Source organism: Hylobates moloch, unplaced genomic scaffold, assembly GCF_009828535.3.
Source record: "Hylobates moloch isolate HMO894 unplaced genomic scaffold, HMol_V3 SCAFFOLD_21, whole genome shotgun sequence".
Taxonomy (NCBI): domain Eukaryota; kingdom Metazoa; phylum Chordata; class Mammalia; order Primates; family Hylobatidae; genus Hylobates; species Hylobates moloch.
In genome coordinates, this window is record NW_026652296.1 from 25,703,069 (window position 1) to 25,725,302 (window position 22,234).

The following is a 22,234-nucleotide window of genomic DNA, read 5'->3' on the forward strand; positions in this document are numbered from 1 at the left end:
AACTCCTGACCTCAGGTGATCCACCTGCCTCAGCCACCCAGAGTGCTGGGATTATAGGTGTGAGCCACCGCGCCCAGCCGGCTTACAGGTTTTTAATGGCAGGAGGGCAGAGGCTACAGGCAAAGTCATAAATCAATACATAGGGGCTGCATATTGGTTCCACCTAAAAAGACAGGACGTCTCCAACCAGGGGCCCACAAGTGGATTCAAAGATTTTCTGACTTGTGATTGGTTAAGGAGGCAAAGCTTTGTCTAAAAATTTGGGATCCGCAGAAAGAGTGTTAGCTCTGACTTATGGTCATGCCCTCCTCCAGGCCCCCTAGGAAGAAATTTAGAACAAAAAATAGAAGTCAAAGTTTAGTCCTCAGCTCTCCCTTATCTGAGGTTTGCCTATCAGCAGATCCATTTGGTGGGGGTTCGAGTTTCTAAGAAACAACACTCAGGGACAAATTTTAAGACGTTATATTCAGTTTCTATAGGGAACAACATATCTCCTGACTGTAACTTCTTTGGCTATTTTTTTTTTTTGAGATGGAGTCTCATCCTGTCATCAAACTGGAGTGCAGTGGCATGATCTCGGCTCACTGTGACCTCTGTCTCCCGGGTTCAAGTGATTCTCCTGCCTCAGCCTCCCAAGTAGCTGGGACTACAGGTGCATGCCACCATGCCCAGCTAATTTTTGCATTTTTAGTAGAGATGGGTTTCACCATGTTGGCCAGGCTGGTCTCGAACTCTTGACCTCGTGATCTTACCACCTCAGCCTCCCAAAGTGCTGAGATTACAGGTGTGAGCCACTGCACCCGTCTGAGTTTATTTTTGTATAATGTGAGAGATGAGGATCCAGTTCCATTCTTCTACATGTGGCTTGCCAGTTATCACCAGCTGTTGAATGGGGTGTCCTTTCCCCTCTTTATGTTTCTGTTTGCTTTATCGAAGATCAGTTGGCTATAAGTATTTGGCTTTATTCTGTGTTCTCTATTCTGTTCCATTGGTCTATGTGCCTATTTTTATACCAGTACCATGCTGTTTGGGTGACTATGGCCTTATAGTATAGTTTGAAGTCAGGTAATGTGATGCCTCCAGATTTATACTTTTTGCTTAGTCTTGCTTTGGATATGCAGGCTCTTTTTTGGTTCCATAGGAATTTTAGGATTTTTTTTTCTAGTTCTATGAGGATGGATGGTGAGTCTACTCCTTTTAGATGGGGTGTGAGGATGGTAACCATAGTGCCAGTTCACCTGGGAGAGTCACTTTTATGCCTACTGTCCCAGTGTAATTATTTATAGTGTCTTTTCATTCTTTAAAGTGTTCTGGTTTGAGCAGTAAGTTACAGTCATCTTCGTTATGAGTCACAATCTTCACCATTCCGTTATATCACACTTAGCTCTCCTCTTTCATTTTTATTACAAGCCCCCTGCTAGGAAGGGAAAAAGAGTGTGTGTGTTGGATGGTGGGATTCAGTGCCATCCTGCCACAGAAGTTAGCTGAAAAAATGAGTATTTGGACTCATGGTAGAGACAACATGCTATCTGGTGGATAGAAATTAGCACAGGGTTTTCATCTGACAGAGAATATGATGTCACAATTTACTAATCCCTTTCCCTTCCATTATTTAATTTCACAACAACCTATCCAGTTACACAACTTATCCAGTTTGAGACTGCGTTTCTTTGTGTATGGACCTGCTGTCTTCCCGTGTAACCTGCATTTCGTGATAAAGGGTCCTAGGCCGTTCTGCTCACCACTGTATCCCAGACACCCTCCCTTTCCCCCAGACATAGTTTGGTGTCGGGCGCAGAGAAAGCCCCAGGAACTACGATTGATCAGGCTCCCAGAATCTGTAGATGGAGTGACCTGACGAGGACACAGGCGCAGGGGCAGAGTGCGATGACTTGGTCGACGTCCGCGGCGAGTCACGTGTAGAGAGAAGCAGGCAGGAAGCGGACTCGAGGGCCTGACTCCTGACCTGAAGCCCAGGATCATTTCTTGGCCAGCTGCCTGCATTCTCCCCAAATCGGCGAGAGAAATGGGAGACTGTGGACCTCGGGAGATTTCGCCGAAATGCTGGGCCCGGGGGCCAGAGAAACCGGCAATGCAGGAAAGGCCACATCTCTTTTCTCATCTGCCCCGCTGCCGCACAGGACTACATTTCCCAGCAGCCGCCACGCCGCGCACGGTTCCTGACACGCGGCTTGCGCCTCCGCCGACGGCCCACTGGGGGCGCTGCGGCGACCCCTCCGCCGCCCCGTAGAAATCTCCGCGGCCCCGGGGCCGCTTGCTTCCTGTTTGTCCGACGAGGAGACATGGCGGCGGCGCCGGCAGCGGCTGGGTCCGGAGCCGGCCGAGGGAGACGGTCGGCAGCCACAGTGGCGGCTTGGGGCGGATGGGGCGGCCGGCCGCGGCCCGGTAACATTCTGCTGCAGCTGCGGCAGGGCCAGCTGACCGGCCGGGGCCTGGTCCGGGCGGTGCAGGTACGAGGCTGGACCAGGAGGGGCGGGGCGGAGCGGACCAGGCGGGAGCTGGCTGGGGGCCGGGGAAGAGGCCTTTCCAGGCCGCCGCTGGACGGGCCAGAGCCCTTTTGGCTGGCCGCAAGGCCTCACTGTGAGCTGCCCGGACGCTCTCAGCCGCAGCGGGGCCATGGGAAGCAGCTGGCTTGATGTCCCTTGTCAGGGGCCGAGCGGGGCTGGGCTGCTGTGGGCACTGATGGCGTGTACGAACCCTGGGCCCAGTTTCTGGATCCTCCCTTCCTTGCGCCACGTCTACACGTCTGGGGGACCCTGGCGAGTTTGTTTTAGCCTCTGTGGGCCTCGAGTTTCTCCCGTGTATTGGGCGTGGGGGAGGGGGTCATCATTGCAGCCCCTAAATGGTTCCCAAGCGTTTCATAAATGTCATTTTCTCAGGCTTTTCCTTGACACTCTTTCCTTCCCCTTTCTAAAGTAGGTCCCCATTGTTATTCTGTCACAGCCGCGAATTCGTTTCGTTTACATTACTTTCTTAGTCTATAATTTCGTATTTCTTTGTTGTCTGCCTTTTTCTCGCCTGTCTCCCACATTAGGCTGAGTTCCAGCGGGTGCAGAGACTATATCTGGTTTGCTAGTGTAGAGCGTCATGGTTAAGAGGGACTCTGGAGTCAGGCCTGGGTTCAAAGCCCTGCTCCTCTCTCTCGCTTGGGCAGGTGACCTTTCTGTGCCTCAGTTTCCTCACTTGTAAGATGAAGATGAGAACTAGTAACCTACCTTTTAAGATTGTTGTGGAGATCAAAGGGGGCAATTGTGTAAAGCATTGGTGCATTTCTGGTGCATAGTAAGGGCTGAAGGTAGTTAATATTAAGCATCTGACTTATAACAGGTGCCCATCACATGATTATTATTTTTGAGTGAGCGAAGGACACTGCTTTAGGGTAAACCATGTTGAATAGGACCTAGTCCACTACTTCTTCCACCCTCCCCCACCCCAAACCTTGCTAACACCTGTAAAACATTAGCTTTATTTAAAGACAGCTTTTTCATAAAGGAAGTTTGAAGGATACTCAAGAAACTAATAAAGTGGTTGGTGGGAGTGAGGTGGGAATTGGGCTAAAGGGGGAGAAAATGGGAGTGAGACTTTTCACAGTATAACTTTATTTAAATTTAATTTGAATATCACTTCCTCAAATGAGGAAAAGGATAGAATAAAATAAAGGCTAGGTGGTCTGTGTGTATGGAGGATTGTGGACGAAAGGAGCAGTTGTAAGTGAGAAATGTTTTCCTGGCCATCACACAACCATAGATGAGCAACCTTTTTCCCCATTGTGTTCTTAGGACCTGACTTAAGACCCTGTAATCCCAGCACTTTGGGAGGCCGAGGCAGGCAGATCTCTTGAATCCAGGAATTCGAGACCAGCCCAAGCAACACCGCAAAATCCTGTGTCTCCAAAAATTTAGCCGGGTGTGGTGGTGGTGTGTGCCTGTGGGAGGCTGAGGTGGGAGGATTACCTGGGCCTGGGAGGCGGAGATTGACAGAGTGAGACCCTGTCTCAAAAAAAAAAAAAAAAAAAATCCTAGAAATACTTGCTCTTTCTTAAGCTAAGAAGATACCTTACTGAGCTGGGTGTGTAGAGACAGGCAGAAAGAGGACTAACTTTTAGTGAGCACATAACTTTAGAAAAAGTATGGTGCAAGGCATATGTTATCTTTATTTAATCCTCAAGCTTTTCAGTTATGCTTCAAGACTTATTTCTTAATATAGATGAGGAAACTGAGGCTCAGAGAGGTTAGGTGATATGTTCCTAAACACCCATCCTGATAATCAGTGTTCTGAGAGTAATAGGGAGCCACAGAAGTTCTTTAGCATGATAAATGAGGCAGTTTAGGCAACTTAATTTGTTTCCAGTGCTGAATGACTTAGAATGGGAGGAGCCTAGAAAAGCTCACCAGAGGCTGGGCACAGTGTCTCATTCCTGTAATCCCAGTACTTTGGGAGGTCGAGGCGGGTGGATCATCTGAGGTCGGGAGTTTGAGACCAGCCAGGCCAACATGGTGAAGCCCTGTCTCTACTAAAAACACAAAAATTAGCCGGGCGTGGTGGTACGCACCTGTAATCCCAGCTACTCTGGAGGCTGAGGCAGGAGAATTGCTTGAACCTGGGAGGTGGAGGTTGTGAGCTGAGATCCCGCACTGCACTCCAGGCTGGGTGACAGAGTGAGACTTCATCTCAAAAAAAAAAAAAAAAACTCACGAGATACAAGGCTACTGGAATATATTCTGGAGCCTGGTTTAGGCAGGTTATTGTGGTAACTGATGGTTGTATGTAGGTATGGGAGCTATTTCAGAGGTTGAGATAGAGACCTCCTGCCTGGAACTATAGTGAGGATAAAATGGGGACCTTCATCTTTCAAATATTTCTTTTGTTAGTTTTTTTTTTTTTTTTAATTTATTCTATGCTGTGCCCTTCCTCTCTTCTCTCCCATCCTACAGAATAAATTATTTGCTTACCGTTTTTTTTTTTTTTGAGACAGGATCTTGCTCTGTCACCCAGGCTGGAGTGCGGTGGCATGCTCAACTTCCTGGGCTCAAGTGATCCTCCCACCTTAGCCTCCCTAGTAGCTGGGACTACAGGCGTGTGCCACCACACCCCATTAATTTTTGTGTCTTTGGTAGAGACAGGGTTTCACTGTGTTGCCCAGATTACCCATATTTTTATACCGTTATGGCATGTGGTATAGTAGGAAAAGACTAGATTTAAAAATTTTTTATTTTTTAGACGGAGTCTTGCTCTGTTGCCCAGGCTGGAGTGCAGTGGCACAATCTCAGTTCACTGCAACTTCCGCCTCCCAGATTCAAGCAATTCTGCCTCAGCCTCTTGAGTAGCTGGGATTACAGGCGCATGCCACCACACCTGGCAACTTTTTGTATTTTTAGTAGAGATGGGGTTTCACCATGTCAATCAGGCTGGTCTCGAACTCCTGACATAATGATCTACCTGCCTTGGCCTCCCAAAGTGCTGGGATTACAGGTGTGAGCCACTGCGCCTAGCCAAAATTTTTTCATTGTAGTAAACAAATATATAATATAGGCCAGGTACATTGGCTCATGTCTGTAATCCCAGCACTTTGGGAGACCAAGATGGGAGGATCACCTGAGCCAGTTTCAGTCAAGCCTGGGCAGTGTAGTGGAGCCCCATCTCTACTACAAAAAAAAAAAAAAATTAACCATGTGTGGGAATGCATGCCGGTAGTCCCAGCTGCTCAGGAGGAGCTGCTGAGGTGGGAAGATCACTAGAGCCTGGCAAGTCAAGGCTGCAGTGAGCCATGATCACACCATTACACTGCAGCCTGGGCAACAGAATGAGACCCTGCCTCAAACTATATACATATGTAAATATATATATGTAAACATAAAATTTACCATCTTAACCATTTATAAGTGTATAGGTCAGGCCCAGTGTGGTGGCTTATGCCTGTAATCCCAACACTTTGGGAAGCTGAGGTGGGCGGATTGCTTGAGCCCAGGAATTTGAGACCAGCCTGGGCAACATGGTGAAACCCTGTATTTAAAAAAAAAAAAAAAAAAAAAGGTGTATAGTTAAGTAATGTGAAGTATATTCCCATTGTTGTGAAACAGATTTCCAGAACTTTTTCATCTTGCAAATCTGAAACTACCATTGAACAACTCCGCATTTCTCCCTCCCAGTCCCTGGTAACCCATTCTTCTCCTTTCTGTTTTTATGAGTTTGACTAGTTTAGATAACCCCAGTATAATAATACAGTATTTGTCTTTTTGTGACTGGCTTATTTTACTTAACATAATGTCCTCAAGGATCATCTGTGGTATAGCATGTGATGGAATTTCCTTGGAAAAAAAAATCAGATTTTAAAGTAAGGTGGACCTGAATTGAATCCTAGCAGGATGACAAGGTTAAGTTACTGAACCTCTCTGAACTTCAGTTTCCTTATTTCTAAAGAGGTGATAACATCTATCCCATAAAGTTGTTAGGAGGATTAAGTGAAATAATGTGTTGTAAAAGCGTAGCCAGTGTGGCATACAGTAATAGTTGTTTAGTAGATAGTTGCTCTCAGCTAGTGGCTAATTAGACTGGGCTTCTTGAAGAGACTGTGTCTTATTTTTCATTGTATCTGCAGAGCCTGAAACCTTGCCAGCCATTTGATATTCAGGAAATTGCTTAAATTGAAATACTGTGTCCTCAGTCTAATTTCTGTCTGTACTTGCCAAGCAATCTCATGGCTTTAAAGAGCCAGAGTTGGATTGCCTAGGTTTGAAACCTGGCTCTGGTATGTACTTACTATGTGTCTTTAGGCAAGTTATTTAATCTGTTTATGCCTCAGTTTATTCATTTGTAAAGTAAGTATCATAGGACCTGACCTTCCAAGGTTGTGGTGAGGGCCAAGTGAGTTATACATATAAAGCACTTAAAATAGTGACTGAAACATACTTTCTCAGCTATAAGTACATAGCTTACTGCTATAAAGATTAGCTTGTATTGTTATTAATAACTGCTCTATACTTTGATGGATCCTAAGTTTCTGTTTCCATTCGTGTTTCTCCTTTTAGCTCCGGATGGGTAGGTATATTCAGTTGCCTTCTCAGCATTTCCACTTTGATGTCTAATGGGCATCTCAAACTTAGTATGTCGAAAGCCAAAATCCTCTCCCTTTTCCACCAGACCTGATCTTCTCCATCTCCCTAAATGGGGCATAAGGGAAGCCTGGGTCATGACTACTGGCCACATAATTTATAATGGGTCAATTCTTTTTTTTTTTTTTTTTTTCTTTTTTTTTTTTTGAGACGGAGTTTCGCTCTGTCGCCCAGGCTGGAGTGCAGTGGCGGGATCTCGGCTCACTGCAAGCTCTGCCTCCCGGGTTCACGCCATTCTCCTGCCTCAGACTCCCGAGTAGCTGGGACTACAGGCGCCCGCCACTGCGCCTGGCTAATTTTTTGTATTTTTAGTAGAGACGGGGTTTCACCGTGTTAGCCAGGATGGTCTCGATCTCCTGACCTCGTGATCCACCCTCCTCGGCCTTCCAAAGTGCTGGGATTACAGGCGTGAGCCACCGCGCCCGGCCTATAATGGGTCAATTCTACTTGTATTTTAGTTTGCCTTATTTTCTTCCTTTCGTTTTGTTCTGCCCTCTGTCAAGGCAATAAAATATGCTGGGGTGATACTTTGGAGTTTACTGAGCCTGTTCATATTCATCAGTACATTTGATGCTTAATGCAAATCAGATCTTATAAATCCTTTGCTTAAAAGTCTCCAGCCTCATCTCATTGTGGTTGATAGAATCAATTCTGGATTCCTTACCATGGGCATGCAAGGCCCCAAATGATCAGTAGGAGTTGAAGGAAAGGGTAGACTAAGTAAACCCTGGGCTCTAGGATAGTGCAGCTCACATTACAGGTCATGACCCGCCATCCCTGGATGCCCTTCAGTTTGGCAATTTGGTGACAGACTGGGTTGTGGGATGCTGTTATATTCCCCACATGGCAGTCATTGCTTCCTTTATGATTATTGGCATACCTAAATGCACCTGAGTGTTCCTTACTTTATATTTTTTCTTTAGATTCACTGACTTTTTTTTTTTTTTTTGAGATGGAGTCTTGCTCTGTTGCCCAGGCTGGAGTGCAATGGTGCGATCTCGGCTCACTGCAAGCTCCACCTCCTGGGTTCATGCCATTCTTCTGCCTCAGCCTCCCAAGTAGCTGGGATTACAGGTGCCCGCCACCATGCCTGGCTAATTTTTTTTTTTTTTTTTTTGTATTTTTAGTGGAGACAGTTTCACCGTGTTAGCCAGAATGGTCTTGAGCTCCTGACCTCATGATCCGCCCCCCTCGGCCTCCCAAAGTGCTGGGATTACGGGTGTGAGCCACTGCGCCTGCCTGACTTTTTTTTTTGGTGAGATGGAGTCTTGCTCTGTCGCCCAGGCTGGAGTGCAGTGCACAATCTCGGCTCACTGCAACCTCCGCTTCCCGGGTTCAAGCGATTCCCCTGCCTCAGCCTCCTGAGTAGCTGGGACTGTAGGCGTGTGCCACCATGCCCGGCTACTTTTTGTATTTTTAGTAGAGACAGGGTTTCACCATGCTGGCCAGGCTGGTCTCAAACTCTCACCGTGCTGGCCAGTCTGGTCTCAAACTCTTGACCTTGTGATCCACCCACCTCAGCCTCCCAAAGTGCTGGGATTACAGATGTGAGCCGCCGTGCCCAGGGAGATTCACTAACTTTTAAAAAAAATTTCATTAGGCACTACTTGTTTTAGCCTCACTCTAAGCATTAGTACTTATGAAACCTAAGCATTTAAGTCAAATAAATCTTACCTTGCTTTTCAAAGGTAATTTGATACTGAAAAACTCCTGATTAGAATAAAGTCTCATTCATATATATATATGCGCCATTCATTTCAATGGGAAGTTTTTGTATTCACAGGCCCTTAAATTTGCTCCTAATTTTACTGAATCATACCCCATTAAAGGACACAAAAGTATTCAGTGGTTAACATGTATTGTCAGAATAACCCAACAAGGTATTTTATCTTCATTATCCTTTAAGGTATCTATTTAGGCGGGGTGTGGTGGCTCACACCTGTAATTCTAGCACTTTGGGAGGCCGAGCTAGACGGATCCTTTAAGCTCAGGAGTTCAAGACCAACCTGGGCAAGATGGGTGAAACCCCATCTTTACTAAAAATACAAAAAATTATCCGGGCATGGTGGTGCGTGCCTGTAATCCCAGCTACTTGGTGGTGGTGGTGGTATGGGGGGCTGGGAGGCAAAAGGGAGCAGGGCTGAGGCGGGAGGATCACTTGAGCCTAGGAGACGGAGGTTGCAGTGAGATTGCGAGAGACCCTTGCATTTAGTATGATATTTTAAGGCATTAGATATCTTACACTTAGGATTAAAGAAACAAATAAGATGCACGTTTATCTTCATGGAATTTAGCCTTTAGTTATTTTTAAAAACAATAAAATCAGTGGAAACTGTAAATGTCTAGAAATGTCACATTTGCTAAACAGCTTGACAGTTTAGAGGGTATGATGTAAGAGATTATCACTGCTGTAAACTGTTAAACCACAAGTACTTCAAGAGAAAACCCGTGTGATACCTGCCAGTAGTTCAACTGGGAAGATGACTGAATGGTGGCACTTTTATCACAGTGCTGAGCTGTTCACAAGGAAAACAAAATTCTAATTTTTTTTTTTTTTTTTAGACAGGATCTTGCTCTGTTGCCCAGGCTGGAGTGTAGTGGTGCAAAAAACTACTGAAACTTCCACCTCCTGGGCTCAAGCAATCCTCCCACCTCAGCCTCCCGAGTATCTGGGACTATAGGCACTTGCCACTATACGCAGCTCATTTTTGTATTTTTTTGTAGAGATGAGGTTCTGCCATGTTGCCCAGGCTGGTCTTAAACTCCTGGGATCAAGCAATGGGCCCACCTTGGCCTCCCAAGTGCTAGGATATGAGCGTAAGCCACTGTGCCCAGCCCCAAATTATTATTTTTAAATGAGAGTACATGCCTTGTAAGACAATGTAGAAATAGTAAAGAAATTGCTTGTGATTAGATCTCTGCGTATCATGGGGCTTGTAACAAAAAAACAGCAGTGCCCTGCCTGCTTTGCACCTCTGAGTTCCATACTCCTAGTGCTGTTCAGTGTCCATACTTAGCTATTCCTTTTGCAAGAGAAGGATCCAGGAAACAGGAGAGCCGGTATTTCTAAATAACATGGTTATAAAGCTGTTTCTTTTCACTTTTAGATACTATCTATTTTCTTTGCTCTTGAAAAAGACTAGGATTTAATTCACACATTTGATTCCTTCTTACTCGTCTCCACTAGTCTAGCAATGTAGTTATATCACAGTTTTGGCTGTCGTTAAGTACTTACATTATGGTGTTAGCATTGTTATTTACAGCAGGGCCATATATTGTACAATTATATTTGTTTTATATAATTTTTTTGTAGTGTTTAAAACAGCCCTCTTCCATTTTTTAAATTGAAGGATAAATATACATATACCCTGTATAGCCTTTTGACTTTCATTAGCATAATAGTGCATCCTTTAATTTATTTTACTGTTTTTAAATTTGTATTAATGGGGTACAAGTGAAATTTTGCTACATTGGTGTATCGCATGGTGGTGAAGTCAGGAATAATGCATCCTTTTAAATTGTTTTGCTTTCTGTATGCCCCTTTTTTTTTTTTTTGGGACGGAGTCTTGCACTGTTGCCTGTCTGGAGTGCAATGGCACAATCTCGGCTCCCTGCAACCTGTGCCTCCCGAGTAGCTTGGATTACAGGTGCCCGCCACCAAGTCTGGCTAATTTTTTTTGTATTTTTAGTAGAGATGGGGTTTCACTGTGTTGGCCAGGCTGGTCTCGAACTCCTGACCTCAGGTGATCCACCCGCCTCAGCCTCCCAAAGTGCTGGGGTTACAGGTGTGAGCCACCGCGCCCTGCCTGCTTTCTGTATACTTGTAATTTGTTGCTAGGTTTTTAAACCTTTTTTTTTTTTTTTTTTTAAAGAAATCATTTGAAACACTTCATTCTCCTACAGCAGTTTAGCAGTTTAGTTTAGCTACTTACTAGGTCTGCTATATAGCTGAGTTCTTGGGACTTCTCTTCACCAAATCCAGAGCATTTTTCTTTCTTTTCTCATGTTTTAGACCTTGTTTCCTCAATTGTCTTCCTTTTTCCTGGGGCACACTCTCTGGTAGCCTCCCAAGAGAGAGTACGTGGGAGGTAACTTTTTTTTTTTTTTTTTTTTTAAAGCTTGTAGATCAGAAAAGTCTTATTCTGACACTTGTATATTTAGTTTGTCTGGGTATAGGATTATGAAAGTTATTTTTCTGTAATTTTTTTTTTTTTTGAGATGGAGTCTCACTCTGTCTCCCAGACTGGAGTGCAGTGGCACCATCTCAGCTTTCTGCAACCTCCGCCTCCCAGGTTCAAGCGATTCTCCTGCCTCAGCCTCCCCTAGTAGCTGGGATTACAGGTGCCCACCATCATGCCCAGCTAATTTTTTTTTTGGTATTTTTAGTAGAGATGAGGTTTCACCATGTTGGTCAGGCTAGACTGGAACCCTTGATCTCAGGTGATCTGCCCACCTCAGCCTCCCAAAGTGCTGGGATTACAGGTGTGAGCCACTGTGCCTGGCCAAGAGTGTGTTACAGTTTTCTATGTAGCCATCTTGCATAACTTTGTTAGATTTATTCCTTAGCATTTTTAAAAGTGGTATTGTAATTAGTGTTTTTAAAACTGCATTTAAAAATTGTAGCTGTAATATAAAAATAAGATAGATTTTTATATTATTCATGTATATTGCTGTAATAGTTGATAATTTACATTTAGATTCTTTTGGATTGTATACCTGTACAGTCATCTGTGAATATTATATCATCTGCAAATGAATCTTTTAACTTATCCTTACCAATCTTAAGTCTTCTATATATCTTGCCTTACTCTGCTGCCTGAGACCTCCAGTATGATGAACAGAAGTAGCATGTTCCTGATCTAAGAGGGAAAAAACCTTAAACATTTTGCCATTAAGTATGATGTTTGCAGTGGGTTTTCTGTGGATACCTGTTACTAGAAATTCATTTTTTTTTAGTTTGAGTTTATCCTGAATGGATGTTGAATTTTATCAAATGCTTTTTCTGTATCAATTGAGGTATTCATATCATTATTCTCCTTTATGTTATCAATGTGGTGAATTGCATTGAATAAAATTTTCTTTCTTTTTTTTTTTTTTTTTTTGAGATGGAGTCTAATTCTTGTTGCCCAGGCTGGAGTGCAATGGCATGATCTCGGCTCACTGCAACCTCCGCCTTCCAGGTTTAAGTGATTCTCCTGCCTCAGCCTCCCAAGTAGCTGGGATTACAGGCGCCCGCCACCACGCCTGGCTAATTTTTGTATTTTTAGTAGAGAGGGGGGTCTCGCCATGTTGGCCAGGCTGGTCTCGAACTCCTGACCTCAGGTGATCCACCCGCCTCGGCCTCCCAAAGTGCTGGGATTACAGGCATGAGCCACCACGCCTGGCCAAAATTTTCAAATATTAAACCAACTTTTAATTTCTGATACAATTTTAAATTTAATTCAATTTTTGAATTAGAGTTTTTCTCTTACATTGTCATTAGTGAAACTGGCCTGCAGTTTTCCTTTTGACAGGTTTTGGTATCAGGGTTATAATGGTCAGTAAGCATGGCTTTAGTTGTACCTCATCAGTTTGTATGTGTAGTATTTTCATTATCTTTCAGGATATTTTCATATATCCACTTTGATTTCTTCTTTGACCCATGCATTTTTGAGAAGTATATTATTTTCCAAACGTGGGGATTTTATAACTATCTTTCTGATGTGGAACATAGTCTGTATTTCAGTTCATTTAAATGTATGACATTTGCAGTATGGCCTAGCAGCTGGTTGTTTTGCAAATGTTCTATTTGTATTTGTAAAGGACATGTAGAGTGCATTTACTAGATATACTGCTTGAAGTGTGTCCATTTTGTTTAATTGTGTTAAAATATTCTATATTCTCACTAATTTTTGTCTGCATATATCAGTTTTTGAAAGAGATGTGTAAAATCTCCCATTATGATTATGGATTTCCTTATTTCTCCTTTTAGCCTTGTCAGTTTTTGCTTTATGTATGTTGAAGTTTTTATTAGATATTTTCAAATTTAGGACTATTAACATTATCCAGGTTGCCATTTTTATCCTTATTAAAGTGCCTATCTCTGGTAGTACTTTTTTGTTTTGTTTTGGTTTGAGATGGAGTCTCGCTCTGTCACCCAGGCTGGAGTGCAATGGTGCATTCTCGGCTCACTGCAACCTCCACCTCCTGTGTTCAAGCAATTCTGCCTCAGCCTCTGGAGTAACTGGGATTACAGGCCTGTACCACGCCCAGCTAATTTTGCATTTTTAGTGGAGACAGGGTTTCACCATTTGGGCCAGTCTGGTCTAGAACTCCTGACCTAAGTGATCTACCTGTCTCGGTGTCCCAGAGTGCTGGGATTAGAAGCGTGAGCCACCACGCCTGGCTTGGTAATGCTTTTTCTTTGCATTTGCTGATTTTAATATAGTTACACTACCTTTTGGTATATGTTTACATTGCGTATTATTTCCCATTCTTGTACTTTTAGCCTTTCTGTTTCTCTGGTAGGTGGCATAACAAACTTTGTTTTTATTTTATTTTATTTTTTCTTTATTTTTTGAGACAAGGTCGCATTCTGTTGCCCGGGCTAGAGTATGGTACCAGATCACAGGTCACTGCAGTCTCGGCCTCCTAGCATCAAGGGATCCTCCTGCCTCAGCTACCTGAGTAACTGGGATTACAGGCACATGCTGCCATGCCTAATTTTTTTTTTTTTTTTCCTTTGATAAAGACAGGGTTTTGCTGTGTCGCCCAGGCTGGTCTTTAACTCCTGGGTTCAAGCGATCTATCTGTCTCTGCCTCCCAAAGTGCTGCAGCAACATGCATGAGCCCCTGCAACTGGCCAAAACTTTGTTTTTAATTGGAGCATTTAGCACATTTAGATTTAATGTAATAACTGACACTTTGGTGTTTATACTTACTTAATACAATATTTCCTTTTTTAATGTCCTATCTATTCTTTGTTCCCTTTTCTCTTCTTTCTTCTTTTATGTATTTCTTAAACAACTTTATTGAGGCATGATTTATATACAATAAAATTTACCCATTGTAAGTGTACAGTTCAGTGATTTTCAGCAAATTGATGAAGTTATGCAACCATCACCACAATCTGGTTTTAGAACATTGTCACCCTAAAAAGTTCACTTATGTTCATTTATTTATTTAGTTTTTATAGCAGCTTGAGATGTAATTCACATATTGCACAAGTCACCCTTTTAAAGTGTACAAGTTGGTAAACCAAGGAGATAAAAGGGTAAAAAAAAAAAAAATGAAGTGTACAAGTCAGTGGTTTTTACTGTATGCACAAAGTTATGCATCTATCATCACGATCAATTTTAGAACATTTTATCACCCAAAAAAGAAACCTTGTATTCAGTAGCAGTTACTCCCCAGTTTCCCCATCCCCACAGCCTTTGCCAACCAGTAATCTTTCTGTCTCTGGATATACTTATTCTGGACATTTTAAATTAATAGAATCAGACAATATGTGGCCTTTTGAGATTGGTTTCTTTTAGTTTAGTGTTTTTTTTTTTTTTTTTTTTTAGATGGAGTCTCGCTTTGTTTTTGTTTCTGTTTTGAGACAAGGTCTGGCTTTATTGCCCAGGCTGGAGTGCAGTGGCGCAGTCTTGGCTTACTGCAACCTCTGCCTCCTGGGCTCAAGCCATTCTCCCACCTCAGCCTCCCGAGTAGCTGGGACTACAGGCATGTGCCACCACACCTGGCTAATTTTTTTTTTTTTTTTTTGTAGAGATGGGGTTTCGCCATGTTGTTCAGGCTGGTCTTGTACTTGTGAGCTCAAGTGATCTGTCCACCTTGGCCTCCCAAAGTGCTGGGATTACTTTGGCATCACAGGCATGAGACACTGTGCCCAGCTAGACACTGGCTTCTTTGATTTAGCATAATAGTCTCACGATCTATCCTTGTTGTAGTATCAGTACATCATTACTTTTTCTTGCTGAATAATATTCCATTGGATGGATATACCATATTTTATTTACTCATCAGTTGATGGACATGTGAGTTGTTTCAACTCTTTGGTTATAATGATGTCTTTTTTTTTTTTTTTGTCTTGCTCTGTCACCCAGGCTGGAGTGCAGTGGTGCTGTCATAGCTCACTGCAGCCTCATTCTCCCAAGCTCAAGTGATCTTCTCACCTCATCCTTCTGAGTAGCTGAGACCAGAGGTGTGCGCCACCACCCTTGGCTTATTTTTTTTGATTTTTAGTAGAGGCGAGCTCTTGCTATGTTGCTCAGGCTAGTCTTGAACTCCTGAGCTCAAGCAGTCCTCCTGCCTTAGCATCCCAAAGTGTTAGGCAAATATTGGGGCAAAGAGTTCGTAATACTCCTTTATCATCCTTCAAAGTCCATGGAGTCAGTAATAATAACTCCTCTTACGTATCACATATTAGTAATTTGTGTTTCTGTCTTTTTTTCTTGATAAGCCTGGTTAGAGTTTATCAATTGTCTTGATCTTTTTAAAGAACTAACTTTTGGTTTTGTTTTCTCTCTTGATTTTTTGTTTTCAATTTCAGTGATGTTTGCTCTCATTTTTATTGTTTTCTTCTGTTTGCTGTAGGCTTAAGGTAGAAGCTTAGATTATTGACTATAGATATTTCTTCTTTTCTATTATATGCATTCAATGATATACACTTCTGGCTTATTACTGCTTTTGCTGCATCCCAAAAATTTTGATAAGTTATATTTTCATTTAGTTTAAAATATTTTAACTGTAAGAGTTGATTTGTCATTTTTTTTGTCTGGCAGTTCTTTTAGGCAGTTTTTGCCTCATATTTTGACATGCTGTTGTTAGGTGCATATATGGTAAGGATTGTTATGTCTTCTTGGAGAATTGACCCCTTTGTCATTATGAAATGACCCACTTTATTTCTGATAATTGTTTTATGAAGCCTGCCTTGTCTGAAATTAATATAACTACTCCATCTTTCTTTTTACGTGATTTATCTTTCTCCATCCCCTTTTTTATTTTTTGAGACAGAGTTTTGGTCTGTCACCCAGGCTGGAGTGCAATGGCGTGATCTTGGCTCACTGTACCCTCCACCTCCTGAGTTCAAGCGGTTCTCCTGCCTCAGCCTCCCGAGTAACTGGGATTACAGGCACTTGCCAACACACTTGGCTAATTTTTGTATTTTTAGTAGAGATGGGGTTTTATCATGTTAGCCAGGCTGGTCTCAAACTCCTGACTTCAGGTGATGCACCTGCCTCGGCTTCCCAAAGTGTTGGGATTACAGGTGTGAGCCACTGTGCCTGGCCTTTTCCCTTACTTTTAACCTATCTGTATGTATATTTAAATGAGTTTCTTGTATACAGCATGTTGTTGGATCTTGGTTTTTTAAATCCATTCTTTTAGCCTCTTTCCTTTGGTAAGTTTAGACCATTCATAGATATTTACAGTGATTATTTACACTGTAAATAATCATAGATATTTACAGTGATATAGTTGGATTAATGTATACCATGTTTGTTTTATTATTATTTTTTTTTTGAGACGGAGTCTCCGCCCTGTCGCCCAGGCTGGAGTGCAGTGGCGCAATCTCGGCTCACTGCAAGCTCCGCCTCCCAGGTTCATGCCATTCTCCTGCCTCAGCCTCTCCGAGTAGCTGGGACTACAGGCGCCCGCCACCACGCCCAGCTAATTTTTTTGTATTTTTAGTAGAGACGGGGTTTCACCGTGGTCTCGATCTCCTGACCTCGTGATCCGCCCGCCTCGGCCTCCCAAAGTGCTGGGATTACAAGCGTGAGCCACCACGCCTGGCCATGTTTGTTTTATTATACTTGTTCTTTGTTTATCTTCCCCTCTTTTCCTGCCTTTTATGGGCTTAACTGAGCAGTTTATATGGTTCCATTATTTTTCATCTCTTAGCATATCAATTATTCTTCTTGTAAAAATACTTTTAGCAGTTGCTCTAGAATTTCCAGTATATGTTTACAATGAGTCTAAGTCCACTCTCAATGATACTGTGCTGTTTGTGAGTGGTACAAGAGTATTTCCAATCCCTCCTCCTTACTGCTTATAACATAGTAATAGGCTGTTGGGGAGGTTTTGAAGATTTCTGGAAAGAGGCTTTTTATAGTAGTGCTCAGAGAGAAATTTGTAACCGTCCTGGGTGGGTTTGGAAGTCGGCTGCTCTCCTTTGCCGTATCAGCTATTATCATCAATAATACAATAATGTATTCTTTTTTTTTTGACTCACAGTTCACTGAGACTTTTTTGACGGAGAGGGACAAACAATCCAAGTGGAGTGGAATTCCTCAGCTGCTCCTCAAACTGCACACCACCAGCCACCTCCACAGTGACTTTGTTGAGTGCCAAAACATCCTCAAGGTAACGTTAAGGACCTTGGAGGGGCATATTCAGGGCCTCTAGGTGACACAAGCTGTCTGCTTTTTTTTTTTTCCCTTCTGTTGGCTTTTAAAAATAGCCTGTTTTTACTGTGTGAGCTAATAGAAAATTCAAGAAATTCAGAAAAAGTACAAAGAAGAAAATAAACATCACCTATAATCCCATCATCCCACGATAATCACCATTAGGTTCCCTGTGTTATCCTTTTGGGCTCTATGTGTGTTTATTTTGTGGCAGTGCTTGCTTAATTTTGGGAGGTCAACACTATCCTGCGATTGGGATGACATTCTTTTTGAAAAGGGTTTAGAAGATTACATATTGCTGACGGCTCGTGGAAGAGGCCTTATGGTTGTTGAATATTATTACTAACATAAGAAGATTGAAGGGGCCAGGTTTGATGATTGGGAAATGAGTGGGAAGAGCACAGAGACATTATGCTAGGATAATTGTTCTCAAACTGGAGTGTGTTTATGAATCACCTGAAGAGCATATTAAAACACATAGTTCTGGGCCCCACCCCTGAAATTCTGATTCAGTAAGGCTGGAGTATCTAAACTTTAGCTGTAGTTTGGATCTAAATTTGAATTTAGAGCACCAGCTCTAATGCAGTTAAAACCCATGTAAGTGGGGGTCTGGTTCCAAGATGGCCAAATAGGAACAGCTCCAGTCTACAGTACCCAGCGTGAGCGATGCATAAGACAGGTGATTTTTGCATTTCCAACTGAGGTACCAGGTTCATCTCACTGGGGCTTGTCAGATAGTGGGTGCAGTCCACGGAGTGTGAGCCGAAGCAGGGCGGGGCATTGCCTCACCTGGGAAGCCATGACGGTACCCAGAAAATCGGGACACTCCCACCCTAATACTGCGCTTTTCCAACGGCCTTAGCAAATGGCACACCAGGAGATTATATCCTGTGCCTGGCTTGGGGGGTCCCACGCCCACGGAGCCTCACTCACTGCTAGCACAGCAGTCTGAGATCAAGCTGCAAGGTGGCAGCGAAGCAGGGGGAGGGGTGTCCACAATTGCTGGGACTTGAGTAGGTAAACAAAGCGGCCGGGAAGCTTGAACTGAGTGGAGCCCACCGCAGCTCAAGGAGGCCTGCCTGCCTCTGTAGACTCCACCTCTGGGAGCAGGGCATAGCTGAACAAAAGGCAGCAGAAACTTCTGCAGATTTAAACGTCCCTGTCTGACAGCTTTGAAGAAAGTAGTGGTTCTCCCAGCACGGAGTTTGAGATCTGAGAACGGACAGACTGCCTCCTCAAGTGGGTCCCTGACCCCCGAGTAGCCTAACTGAGAGACGCCTCCCAGTAGGGGCCAACTGACACCTCATACAGCCGGGTGCCCCGCTGAGATGAAGCTTCCAGAGGAAGGATCAGGCAGCAGCATTTGTCATTCTGCAATATTTGCTGTTCTGCAGCCTTTGCTGGTGATACCCAGGCAAACAGGGTCTGGAATGGACCTCTAGCAAACTCTGACAGACCTGCAGCTGAGGGTCCTGACTGTTAGAAGGAAAACTAACAAACAGAAAGGACATCCATGCCAAAACCCCATCTGTATGTCACCATCATCAAAGACCAAAGGTAGATAAAACCACAAAGATAGGGAGAAACCAGAGCAGAAAAGCTGAAAATTCTAAAAATCAGAGCGCCTCTTCTCCTCCAAAGGAACACAGCTCCTCACCAGCAACGGAACAAAGCTGGATGGAGAATGACTTTGACGAGTTGAGAGAAGAGGGCTTCAGATGATCGGTAATAACAAACTTCTCTGAGCTAAAGGAGGATGTTTGAACCTATTGCAAAGATGCTAAAAACCTTGAAAAAAGATTAGGCGAATGGCTAACTAGAATAAACAGCATAGAAAAGACCTTAAATGACCTGATGGAGCTGAAAACCATGGCTCGAGAACTACATGATACATGCACAAGCTTCAGTAGCCGATTTGATCAAGTGGAAGAAAGGGTATCAGTGATTGAAGATCAAATGAATGAAATGAAGCGAGAAAAGAAGTTTAGAGAAAAAGGAATAAAAAGAAACGAACAAAGCCTCCAAGAAATATGGGACTGTGTGAAACGGCCACATCTACGTCTGATTGGTGTACCTGAAAGTGACGGGGTGAATGGAACCAAGTTGGAAAACACTCTTCAGGATATTATCCAGGAGAACTTCCCCAACCTAGCAAGGCAGGTCAACATTCAAATTCAGGAAATACAGAGAACACCACGAAGATACTCCTCGAGGAGAGGAACTCCAAGACACATAATTGTCAGATTCACCAAAGTTGAAATGAAGGAAAAAATATTAAGGGCAACCAGAGAGAAGGTCGGGTTACCCACAAAGGGGAGCCCATCAGACTAACAGCGGTTCTCTTGGCAGAAACTCTACAAGCCAGAAGAGAGTGGGGGCCAATATTCAACATTCTTAAAGAAAAGAATTTTCAACCCGGTGTTTCATATCCAGCCAAACTAACCTTCATAAGTGAAGGAGAAGTAAAATCCTTTACAGACAAGCAAATGCTGAGAGATTTTGTCACCACCAGGCCTGCCTTACAAGAGCTCCTGAAGGAAGCACTAAACATGGAAAGGAACAGCTGGTACCAGCTACTCAAAAATATGCCAAATTGTAAAGACCATCGATGCTAGGAAGAAACTGCATCAACTAACGAGCAAAATAACCCACTAACATCATAATGACAGGATCAAATTCACACATAACAAAATTAACTTTAAATGTAAATGAGCTAAATGCTCCAGTTAAAAGACAGACTGGCAGATTGGATAAAGAGTCTAGACCCATCAGTGTGCTGTATTCAGGAGACCCATCTCACGTGCAGAGACACACATAGGCGCAAAATAAAGGGATGGAGGAAGATCTACCAAACAAGTGGAAAACAAGAAAAAGCAGGGGTTGCAATCCTAGTCTCTGATAAAACAGACTTTAAACCAACAAAGATCAAAAGAGACAAAGAAGGCCATTACTTAATGGTAAAGGGATCAATTCAACAAGAAGAGTTAACTATCCTAAATATATATATACCCAATACAGGAGCACCCAGATTCATAAAGCAAGTCCTACAAAGAGACTTAGACTCCCACACAATAATAATGGGAGACTTTAACACCCCACTGTCAACATTAGACAGATCAACGTTGCTTAATTTTGGGAGACAGAAAGTTAACAAGGATATCCAGGACTTGAACTCAGCTCTGCACCAAGCAGACCTAATAGACATCTACAGAACTCTCCACCCCAAATCAACAGAATATACATTCTTCTCAGCGCCACATCGCACTTATTCCAAAATTGACCACATAGTTGGAAGTAAAGCACTCCTTAGCAAATGTAAAAGAACAGAAATTATAGCAAACTGTCTCTCAGACCGTAGTGCAATCAAACTAGAACTCAGGATTAAGAAACTCACTCAAAACCACTCAACTACATGGAAACGGAACAACCTGCTCCTGAAGGACTAGTGGGTACATAACAAAATGAAGGCAGAAATAAAGATGTTCTTTGAAACCATTGAGAACAGAGACATAACATACCAGGATCTCTGGGACACATTTAAAGCAGTGTGTAGAGGGAAATTTATAGCACTAAACGCCCACAGGAGAAAGCTGGAAAGATCTAAAACTGACACCCTAACATCACAATTAAAAGAACTAGAAAAGCAAGAGCAAACACATTCAAAAGCTAGCAGAAGGCAAGAAATAACTAAGATCAGAGCAGAACTGAAGGATATAGAGACACAAAAAACCCTTCAAAAAATCAGTGAATCCAGAAGCTGGTTTTTTGAAAAGATGAACAAAATTGATAGACTGCTAGCAAGACTAATAAGAAAAGAGAGAAGAATCAAATAGATGCAATAAAAAAATGATAAAGGGGATATTACCACCAATCCCACAGAAATACAAAATACCACCAGAGAATACTATAAACACCTCTACGCAAATAAACTAGAAAATCTAGAAGAAATGGATAAATTCCTGGACACATACACCCTCCCAAGACTAAACTGGGAAGAAGTTGAATGAATCCCTGAATAGACCAGTAACAGGCTCTGAAATTGAGGTAATAATTAATAGCCTACCAACCAAAAAAGTCCAGGACCAGACGGATTCACAGCCGAATTCTACCAGAGGTACAAAGAGGAGCTGGTACCATTCCTTCTGAAATTATTCCAATCAATAGAAAAAGAGGGAATCCTCCCTAACTCATTTTATGAGGCCAGCATCATCCTGATACCAAAGCCTGGCAGAGACATAACAAAGAGAATTTTAGACCTGATGAACATTGATGCAAAAATCCTCAATAAAATACTGGCAAACCAAATCCAGCAGCACATCAAAAAGCTTATTCACCACGATCAAGTTGGCTTCATCCCTGGGATGCAAGGCTGGTTCAACATATGCAAATCAATAAACGTAATCCATCATGTAAACGGAACCAAAGACAAAAACCACATGATTATCTCAATAGGTGCAGAAAAGGCCTTCAACAAAATTCAACAGCCCTTCATGCTAAAAACTCTCAAACTAGGTATTGATGGGACGTATCTTAAAATAATAAGAGCTGTTTATGACAGACCCACAGCCAATATCATACTGAGTGGGCAAAAACTGGAAGCATTCCCTTTGAAAACTGGCACAAGACAGGGATGCCCTCTCTCACCACTCCTATTCAACATAGTGTTGGCAGTTCTGGCCAGGGAGGTCAGGCAGGAGAAAGAAATAAAGGGTATTCAGT

The 22,234-nt window shown here is 42.9% G+C and overlaps 1 protein-coding gene across 2 annotated transcripts in view; it reads left to right on the plus strand.

Annotated features, from left to right (window-relative positions):
* The first annotated feature begins 2,256 nt into the window (after positions 1 to 2,256).
* Positions 2,257 to 22,234, plus strand: part of TRPC4AP (transient receptor potential cation channel subfamily C member 4 associated protein) — an 89,962-nt gene continuing 69,984 nt past the window's right edge. For both annotated transcript variants that reach the window (XM_032142477.2, XM_032142478.2), the window contains exons 1-2: positions 2,257 to 2,471; positions 17,346 to 17,474. In XM_032142477.2, the coding sequence (XP_031998368.1) occupies positions 2,304 to 2,471; positions 17,346 to 17,474 (297 nt within the window). In that variant the 5' untranslated portion in view covers positions 2,257 to 2,303. The remainder of the gene's footprint in view (positions 2,472 to 17,345; positions 17,475 to 22,234) is intronic.